The 10516-nt window shown below is 51.7% G+C and overlaps 1 protein-coding gene across 1 annotated transcript; it reads left to right on the forward strand.

The window, feature by feature from the left end:
* On the forward strand, positions 1-1672 carry LOC123043629 (probable serine/threonine-protein kinase PBL18). The gene is made up of 2 exons (XM_044466143.1): positions 1-284; positions 397-1672. The coding sequence occupies exons 1-2, from the start codon at positions 215-217 to the stop codon at positions 1557-1559; spliced, it is 1233 nt and encodes a 410-aa protein (XP_044322078.1). The 5' UTR covers positions 1-214; the 3' UTR covers positions 1560-1672.
* The last annotated feature ends 8844 nt before the right edge of the window (positions 1673-10516 follow it).

The following is a 10516-nucleotide window of genomic DNA, read 5'->3' on the forward strand; positions in this document are numbered from 1 at the left end:
CCAAGCAAGCTGCTGCTGCCGCATATCACTCTCCAGAAGTCATCATATGCGCCAACCGGACGAACCTGTCCGGTCGCTTCCCCGGTTCCCCTTATATCCTTGTTCCTCTTCTTCCACCTCCGTACTGTGACCTGTTGCTCCGTTTGGATCAATCGACCGGAGCTCTGCAGCACCTAGCCGGGGAGCACAGCGGATAAGCTAAGCTTCGGCGGCCATGGGGAACTTGTGTGTGTGCATGGGCGGCTCCGCCAAGTGCGCCAGCGCCTCCACTCCCTTCCAATCAAGTAAGCCGCTCGCCGCCGCCCTCTCTCTGTTTCTTGATTTCTTGTCGAGAGAGAGATCATCGATCAAGGGAGGGAATTAATCATGTGGATGCGTGGATTGTGTTTCGTTCAGAGGTGAACCCAAGGAGCAGCACCTCCAACTCCAACTCCAAGGCGTCGCGCCGGAGCAGCTCCGGCCCGGAGAAGCCGCCGCAGCCGGCGGAGGCGCCGACGGCGGCGGGGGAGGCGCAGGCGGTGCCGCCGGCGTCGCTCAAGTCGTTCAGCATGGCGGACCTGCGGGCGGCCACCAAGAACTTCGGCTCCACGTCGTACCTGGGCGAGGGCGGGTTCGGGTGCGTGTACAAGGGGTGGATCGACGAGACCACGCTCGCCCCCGCCAGGCCCGGCGCCACCAACGCCATGATGGTGGCCATCAAGAAGCTCAAGAAGGAGAGCTTCCAGGGCCACCGGGAGTGGCTCACCGAGGTCACCTACCTCGGCGACCTCCACCATGAGAACCTGGTCAAGCTCGTCGGCTACTGCTCCGACTCCGACAGCAACAAGCTGCTGGTGTACGAGTACATGCCGCGCGGCAGCCTCGAGAACCACCTGTTCCGTCGCGGCAGCCAGCCGCCGCTGCCGTGGTCCACGCGCGTGTCCGTCGCCGTCGACGTCGCCCGCGGCCTCGCCTTCCTCCACTCCCGCGACGTCATCTTCCGGGACCTCAAGTCCTCCAACGTCCTCCTCGGCCCCGACCACCGCGCCAAGCTCTCCGACTTCGGCCTCGCCCGCGCCGGCCCCACCGGCGGCAAGACCCACGTCTCCACCCGCGTCGTCGGCACGCGCGGGTACGCCGCGCCGGAGTACGTCGCCACGGGCCACCTCTCCGCCAAGAGCGACGTGTACGGGTTCGGGGTGGTGCTCCTGGAGCTCATGACGGGGCGGCGCGCGCTGGACGAGGCCCGCGGCGTGGCGTCGGAGCTGCTGGTGGACTGGGCGATGCCGATGCTGCAAGGGGAGCGGCGCAAGGTGATACGGGTCATGGACACCAGGCTCGGCGGGCAGTACCCGAAGAGGCAGGCCCAGGACATGGCCGCGCTCGCGCTCCGCTGCCTGCAGAACGACCCCAAGACCCGCCCCTCCATGGCCGACGACGTCCTCCCCTCCCTCGAGCTCCTGCTGCAGCCAACCACCGCCAAGTCCACCTCCTCCTCCTCGACGACGACGTCGTCCAGATCGCCGGCCGCGTCGGCGACAACGCCGGTGCACAGAGGCCACCGTCGTCAGAAAGCGTAGCTAGCTAGGAGACTCTGAACATTTAATTATTGTGTTCAATTAGTGTGTTCATCTGTGCAGTAGAATAGAATTTCCTTTGTAGATTATTGGAAATTGGACTTGTTTTTCTCTCTCGTTTCAGCCGTTTGGACCGTTTGGAATACTGGAGGAGTATTACATAAGTAGCTCCGGATTGCACATAGATTGGTGACGGCGACTATCCATTGACTGGCTTGCAACTTGCGTATTTTTCGCCATGCTTGCAACATCAACCTTTACAGGTTAACTGACCAGTGAACACTTCCTAGCCCCATATCCAAAATAATCATGTACATACATGAATATAAATGTCGATGCAGTAAACAAAAAGTTCATCTTGTGGTGCGCAAGAGGGTCTGGACTGCCGATCGATCGTTTCGCCAAATGCGGGCTTTCCCATAACGAGCGCCACGTCCTTTGCTCTGTCGTGCCGAAGATACTGACCACACGCCTGCTAGCCGGATGCTCAATCTCTAACATCATATGGAGCAAATTCGCTCGGCTCGCCATTAACGGACCTCTCTCATATTGGTAGTCCTTGGATATAATTGGCATCCTAGTCGTCGAGAAAAACAAAATGAACGGTATGGTTGTCCTAGTCGCTTGATCCATCTGGAAAGAACACAACACAAAGTGTTTGAGAATAGGTCCAATTTGCTCGATCTTGTTATAGACCAGGTAAGCAGAAGGGGCGAAAGATCCCGTGTTTGCAGCTGTCCGGCGAAATGAGTTAAGAGGAGTAGCCCGAACCGTTTTCTAGGGTTTAGTGGCAAGACAGGCGACGGCGGCGGCGATCGCGACCTCTCACGCGCGCGCACCCATCCTGGACGATCACCACGCTCTATCCTAGCCCTGATCGACGCCCTCCCGGCGGCTGCTCTCGGGGTGATCAAGGGGGGGTCCTGGTACCCCTACCCACCCTTGGAGCACGAAGGGGGGAGTTGGCATCTAGGGTTTTGTGGGACGGCGGCATGGCGTCAGAGGAATCGAGGAAGTCGAGGGAGAAGGTGGAGCATATGATGGAGAAGATGAAGCTGACAGATAAGGAAAACAAGAAGTTGGTTGTAGATGATCAGGAGATGGAAGGGGAGGCACCTCCAGTGGCGCTGGTGGGCAGGGTACTGCACCGTAAGTTCATCCATGTTAATTCTATTGCAGATGCCCTCCGACCAGCCTGGGGCAACCCGAGGGGATTGAGTTTTAACCCGGTAGGGGAGAACACTTTTGTTGCAAACCTGGAAAATCAAAGGGATCGAGATCGCATCTATGGAGGCGGGCCGTGGATGGTGGGGAAACACGCAGTAGTCTTGGAGCTATTTGATTTCAGGGCCCGGCCATCTGATTGGAAGTTTGAGAAGCTGCAGATTTGGGCGAGGGTAATCAATCTGCCCTTTAATCTCCGATATCCGCCATGGCCTGAGCGCATTGCAGGGATGTTGGGAGAAGTAATCAAGTTGGATGTGGACGCAAAGGGTTTTGCCTTTGGTGAGTGCCTGAGAGCTCGAATTTGGATAAGAGTGCAGGAGCCCCTAATGAGGTGGGTGCAGCTAGAATCGGCTAGGACAAAGGAATCTGTACTGTATGATATCCAGTACGAGGGACTGCCGTATTTTTGCTTCTCGTGTGGACGGCTTGGACATGCCGATGCCTTTTGCCCGGACCCAGGGGAAAGGGATGAGGAGGGATGCCTACCGTACGGGGAGAAACTTAGGTGGGTTGGATCTCGCAAGAACTGGGCGAATGCACCCCCAATGAGCAGCAACGGGGGTAAGCAGGGCGCCAGGAGAGCGGAGGAGTGGGATGGTGAAGAAGAAGAGGAAGTAGAGAAGGGAGAAGAGGTAACTTCACCATTGAAAAACAAGCAAGGAATGGTCAGAAACGCAGTGTATCAGTTTAATGCCCGGGGAGGCAATGGGAGCCGTACTGGGCCTGGAAGAGGCTATGACAGAGGAGAGGAAGAAACCGTGAGAGGGTGTACCGTCGAGTGGAGATGGGGACTGAGGGCCGCACCACCACATCAAACCAGCTGATGATCATGGATCAGGACACTTGGAATAAGAAGAGAACTATGGAAGGTGCCGAGCCTAGTACATCCAAGGAAGATAGTAGGGATTCAAAAAAGAAGAAGGCCGTTGAAGGAGGAACTACTAGCGAGCAGGCGGTGGCTGATGCACAGCCCCGCCTGGAGCAATGAATTGCATAACGTGGAACTGTCGCGGGCTTGGGAACCCGGAGACAGTTCGTGAACTCCACCATCTGGTGAGGGTTGAAGCGCCCACCTTAGTCTTCTTGTCGGAGACGAAGGTTGAAGGAAATAAGGTAGCAGGGATGAAAGCAAGACTTGGGTTTGAAGGTTGTATCACTGTCAGCAGTAACGGGCTGAGCGGAGGACTTGCCCTTTTCTAGTCTCGAGAGGTGGATGTGAAGCTCAACAATTTGTCAAATCAGCATATAGATGTTATGGTGAGGAATGTGGGTAGCGACCAGAAGGAGTGGCGTTTTACGGGCTTTTATGCCAAAGCAAAGAGGAGTGAACGGAGTGAGAGTTGGACACTTCTAAAGTGGCTACGGTGTCAGATTGATGTCCCTTGGCTGTGTGGTGGGGATTTCAATGAAATAACAGACAACATGGAATATTTTGGAGTCAATGAAAGAGCAGAATGGCAAATGCAAGGTTTTAGGGAGATCATTGATGAATGCAAGTTTCAGGACTTGGGGTTCAATGGAATCCCGTACACGTGGGATAACCGTCAGGAAGGTGAGGCGAACGTGAAGGTACGCTTGGATAGATTCCTAGCAGACCCGGGTTTCATACAGATGTATGGAGATACAGGAGTAAGACATGTCCCATCCCCACAGTCGGATCATTGCATGCTAGTCATTAAAATCAAGAAACTGGTGGACTTCGAGGACAACGGATCTCGCCGGTTCGTTTATGAGGAGGCATGGAGAAGGGAGGAGTCATATGAGGCCACGGTGGTGGCTGCATGGGAGATGGGCGCTCTTACACTTAAGGACCTCAACTCCTCTTTAAATAACATGCAGGGCCAACTCACCGATTGGAAACAAAAGAAGTTTGGAGACATAAAACAAAAACTGAAGAAAGTAAGGAAGGAGTTTGAGAGGGAGAAGGCGAACTCACTGTATCGTGGTTCGTCCAGAAGGGAGAAGGAGCTAGCAAGGCAATTGAATGATCTTCTGTTAAAGGAGGAGATTATGGCAAGAGCGCGGTCAAGAGCTGACTGGCTCAAGGCCAGCGACCGGAATACCTGTTTTTTCCATGCTCAAGCATCAAAGAGGAAGAATCAGAATAAAATCCTGGTGCTCGAGAAGCAAGATGGAACGATTGTGGATAGTAGGGACGAGGTGCGAGCTGAGGTACAAAATTTTTATACACAGCTATACACAACTCATGAGGAGGTGGTCATGGACGAAGTGTTGCACCATGTACCAAGGATGGTGACTGATGTGATGAATGACCGGCTGGATAGACCCTTTTGTGCAGAAGAAGTTGAGAAAGCACTGTTTGCAATGGCGCCGGCGAAGGCGCCGGGAGCGAATGGTTTTCATGCAGGTTTTTACCAGCACCACTGGTCCCTTATAAAGGAGGATGTAACTCGCTTAGTTTTAAATTTCTTAAACGGCGGGTACATGCCGGAAGTTATTAACAGAACTGTCATAGTGCTTATACCAAAGGTCAAGAACCCGAGGAATATTACACAGTATAGACCAATCTCTCTCTGTAATGTTATTTACAAAATCTGTTCCAAGGTGTTGGCTAACAGGTTGAGGGAGATTCTGGACGAGATCATCGCGGAGGAGCAAAGCGCCTTTGTTCCAGGGCGGTTGATTACAGACAACGCCATCACAGCCTTTGAATGCATCCATGCGATGAAGAGGAAGAGGACTAAGCAAGGGTGGTGTGCGGTGAAGCTGGATATGATGAAAGCGTACGACAGAGTGGAGTGGCCATATCTCCAAGGAATCATGCTCCAGCTGGGTTTCTCAGAGGAGTGGGTATCTCTTGTAATGAGATGTGTAAACTCGATTACTTTTCAAGTGAAGATGAATGGAGAACTGTTGCCCTCTTTTCGCCCATCAAAAGGTATTCGGCAAGGTGATCATGTTTCCCCGTACTTGTTTCTTCTATGTGGGGAAGGACTCTCATGTTTGTTGAAAAACTATGATGCTGGATGGATCGATAGAGGGATAAGGCCGGGGTTGAGAGCCCCTTGGATTTCGCACCTCTTATTTGCGGATGACCGTTTAGTTTTTATGAAGGCAGATTCAAGGAGTGCACAAAGGTTGAATGAAATTCTTCAAGCTTATCATTTGGGGTCAGGGCAATGTGTAAACAAAGCCAAGAGCTCAGTTTTTTTCAGCCCTAACACAAGGGCGTCGACGAAGGCAGGGGTCAGGAGTAACTTGCAAATATATAGAGAAACCCTTGCCGAGAAGTACCTAGGCTTGCCCACGGCGGCAGGCCGGGTTACAGAAGGAAGTTTTGTGCACGTCAAAGAGCAAGCAAGGTCCAGAGTGCAAGGATATTGCGAGAGGCTCATGTCAATCGCGGCTAGGATGGTTCTCCTCAAAGCAGTGATTCAAGCCCTACCAGCCTACTCTATGAGTTGTTTCAAACTCAATAAAGGCTTATGCCAGAAAGTCACGGCAGTGATGTCAAAATTTTGGTGGGATGAATCTCTTGATAAGAGGAGAATGCACTGGCAATCATGGGAGAAGATGGCTGTTTCTAAGTCAAAAGGAGGCTTGGGTTTCCGGGATCTGGAGTTGTTTAATGACGCGATGCTCGCCAAACAAGTGTGGCGATTGCTGGACAGACCGGACAGTTTATGCGCGCGTGTTCTCAAGGGTAGATATTACCCAGATGGAGATTTCTTGCAGGCAGGTTGCCCTGCTAGCGCTTCCGCTACGTGGAAGGCGATAATCATTGGCAGAGAAGTTCTCAAGAGGGGTTTGATACGTAGAATTGGTGACGGAACAACTACGGAAGTATGGCATGACAACTGGATACAAGGAAGCAACACTTTCAAACCTGTATGCAATATGGGTAGTGATCCCATACATCTTGTATCTGATCTGATGACGGAGGAGGGCGAGTGGAATGATGAAATTATCGAGAGAACCTTCATTGCCCCGGATGCAAATGCTATCATGAACATGCCAAGGCCGCGGGTAGCTATACCTGATTTTTGGGCATGGGGCTATGAGAGGTCCGGGATCTTCACGGTTCGATCAGCGTACAGAATGTTGATGGGAGATCGGGAAGAGGTTTTGAACCAGGTTGGAAGCTCCTCCCAAGGGGAGGAGGTGTGGAAATCATTATGGAGGCTGAAGGTCCAGCCCAAGATACGAATTTTCTGGTGGCGGGTCCTTAAAGGATTCCTGCCGGCGAAGGAAGAGTTATGCCGAAGACATATAGGGGAAGATTATACTTGCCCAATGTGCGGCAATAAGGAGGAATCGCTGTTTCACTCTCTGGTTACATGCAATCATGCCAAACTGTTTTGGATAGAGGCAGAAGATTTCTTCGAGTTCAAGATACCAAAACTACATCCAGCGACGTGGTCGCGGGATTTGCTTGATCCCAGTTTCATTGGGAGAGACCGGGCGGCTGTCATTATATCAGTCATGTGGGCAATCTGGTCAAGCAGGAACAAATACACCCATGAGGAAGTCAAATATCAGCCCGGGAGATCGATGGTCCTAGTGAAGGAACTCATCCAAGCTGTGTACATCCCGCCCAATACAGAGGGGAGGTGTATTACGAAGGAGAGATGGAAGCCACCGGGAGCTGGTTGGTTGAAGATCAATACGGACGCTGCGCTGGATGGAAACGGGGTTTCCTCAGCGATCGGACTAGTGGCACGGGGCCATGATGGAGAATTGAAGATCGCGAGAGGCCGCAAGCTGCCCGGGTTACGGACCCGTATTGTGCAGAGCTGCTAGCTGTGAGGGAGGCTGTGCGTCTGGCTATGAAGAAGGGCTGGACGCGGGTGATCGTCGAGACGGACTGCAAGACTGTTATAAACGAGTATATGGCAATGGAGTGCAGGTCGACGGGTAGCCCAATCATCAGCGAGATCAAATCCTATCTCCAACACTTTCAGGGGTTGCAACTAAAATTTGCTAGTAGAGATGCCAATGAGGTTGCTCACTGGTGCGCCAGAGAGAGTCTGGATAGTGCTTCGATTGTAAACTTTTTTGATGTTTTCCCTGCTTCACTGATTGCCCTAGCGCAATTGGATGTAAACCGTCTTATTAATGAATAAAGGCCTTGAGGGCGGTTCTCAAAAAAAAAATTACTAGTACATCGTTCGGGTTATGTGTCCCGAGTAGCTGGTCGCTAGGGTTTGTTTAGCTTGCACTTGTGGGGTGTTGTTTGTTGTTGGGCTGTAGCCCTTGTACCTTGTATACCCCTCAGACTTTGCACTTTTGTTTTCTCTTCTTCTGTTATGATCACATGCAACTCGTCTACACGATTTGACAAAAGTTCATCTTATATTTGAAAGAAGTCCCTGCATATAGAAATGAATATTCATATATTCTTTAGAAAGTTAGTCCGTTTTAGAAGATCAGTTCATGCATGTTATAATATATACTTCCTTCGTAAACTAATATAAGAGCGTGATCTAAACACTTTTATATTACTCCCTCCGTTCCCAAATAATTGTCTTTCTAGCCATCTCAAATGGACTACAACATACGGATGTATGTAGACATGTTTTAGAGTGTAGATTCACTCATTTTGCTCTGTATGTAGTCACTTGTTGAAATATCTAGAAAGACAATTATTTAGAAACGGAGGGAGTAGTTTACAGAGGGAGTATGTATCTTGCGGGTGTGCCATGGCAGACCTAGAATTTTGAGAAATATTTTTTGCCATGTAATAACTAGCTGATTTTCAAGGCCCATTCAAGCCAATTAAAATAGACCTCATTTCTTTTAAAGTGTGCACATCCTCGATTTTATTTCTGGGTCTGCCACTGCACAACCCACACATAAGAAAGGAACAAAGCAAAATAGAAGACATGAAAAAACAGAAGAAAAAAAGGTAACCACCACGTTACCGGGCCGGCCCACCAGCGGAAACATTTCAGGCGGCGTGTTGGAGACGTTCTCTCTCAACAAAAAAAAGGATTCCCTCAATAAAAGAAAAAAAAAGATTTTCGCAAAAGAAAAAGGAAAAATAAAGGATTATAATTCTCAAAGAAAGGCCGACGCTCCCTTAGGCAAAGGAAAACCTTTGAAATCAACCGGCTGATCAATGGCACGAATCAGCCGCCTTCCAGTCCAACCACGTGTCCTTAAGGGACTACGCTGGTCCTTCCTTGCGCGCCTTCACCCTAACCCTAAACCCTAAAAATCCGATGCGGTAAATAACCTGCTAGTTGGATGCTCAATCTCTAACATCATATGGAGCAAATCACTCGGTTGGGTCGGTCTCCCTCACCATTAACGCAGCTCTCTCGGATTGGTAGTCCTTGGGTAGAACTGGCATCCAAGTCGTCGAGAAAAACAAGCTGAAAGGTATGGTCGTCCTAGTCAATTGATCCATATGGAAAGAACACAATGTTAGAGTATTTTGATTCTGAGGCTTCTTCCCTGCTTCACCGATGCGTGCTCTGTTGCCGCTCAGAAGCATTCCGGATTTGTGTGTGTTCGCGGTGGTCCAGATGCAGCGACGTCTTCTCTTTGGGGTGCGTGTCCTTTGACGCTGGCTCGATGACTTCTCGTCCACGGACTTACCGTCAGGCCAACTCCACCGCGCGACCCCCGGACGTCCGTTTTATCCGGTTTCGGTCCGTTTGGGTAGGGGTTTGGGGTCGTGTCCGGGCCTGTCCTGGGATGCGGTGGCCGTGCGCCCAGCGCGCGGCCGCATCCATTTGCCCCATCCTGTCCGCGTATGTTTCTTTGCAAGTCCTTAAACTTTTTTTATCATTCATTTTCGGTACATAACAATACATCATCACATTTTGACTAGTAAAACAAGGCCAAAGAAAACAAGAACCACAAGAATACATTTGAGAAGATACCCAACTTCCATAACTGCTCCCTTGAGTTGGGTTAGCGCCTTCTCGATGCACTCATGACGTTGCCCCCTCCTTTCTTCTTCAAGCCAGAAGTCGACGTTGCTTCCTCACACGTAGTATCGTGCCTTGTTGCTTCTTCGCACGTAGTATCGTGCCTAGACTCTAATCTAGCAACAAATGCACTTGTCTCATCTAAAGCTGCTAAGCTAGCTAAAAGTGCACAAACATGCACTACATTTCGCTCTATCAACAGATCGATGTACTCTTCTTCCCAATACCAAAATTTGCATTCGGTCTACACAAAAAAACTTAAAGTTAGCACCACTAGTCTAATCCAAGAGCACAAACATGCACCGAAGCTAAAAGAGCACATACCCCATCATTTAAGCACTTGATGAACACCCACCCGGGATGCTCCGGCGTTGTAGACACGCGGCGCACGACCACCCTTGGGCAGTGGTCGCACTTGATGAGGGGCAACGGTGCGCCGACGAGCTTTTGGGCAAGCACCGAGCCCGGCCGGCCGCCATTCACGTATCTGCCGGCGGACCACCGGCGGTGCAGATCCGAGCGGCTAGAGGACGAGCCACTGCCTGCATGTGGCCTTGCGGCCCTGCCAGGGCCTTCCGGCAAGGTGCCCGGCCAGTCCATGGCGCGGCCCGGCCTCCCACAGCCGGGCGAGCTCAAGACCGACCGGATCCGCCCCAAATCCGGCCGGCGGGTGCGCAAACAAAGTGGCCGTGCTTGGGTAGCTCGGCGGCGACGAGAGGAACGGGCTGGGCAAGCGCGCGTCCGAGGTGCACGGCTGCAATGGCAGCGGGCGGCCGGCGGCGGCGAGGGAGAGAGAGAGGGGAAGAGTGTGGTGGATGCGGCCGGAGGAAGGAGGGC

The sequence above is a fragment of the Triticum aestivum genome, chromosome 2B (genome assembly GCF_018294505.1).
Source record: "Triticum aestivum cultivar Chinese Spring chromosome 2B, IWGSC CS RefSeq v2.1, whole genome shotgun sequence".
NCBI classification, from domain to species: Eukaryota; Viridiplantae; Streptophyta; class Magnoliopsida; order Poales; family Poaceae; genus Triticum; species Triticum aestivum.

Bases quoted from the DNA above. Each gene is read 5' to 3' on its own strand.
- LOC123043629 (XM_044466143.1), top strand. From the start codon at position 215: ATGGGGAACTTGTGTGTGTGCATGGGCGGCTCCGCCAAGTGCGCCAGC. The intron at 285-396 runs GTAAGCCGCTCG...TGTTTCGTTCAG, and splicing joins CTCCACTCCCTTCCAATCAA to AGGTGAACCCAAGGAGCAGC.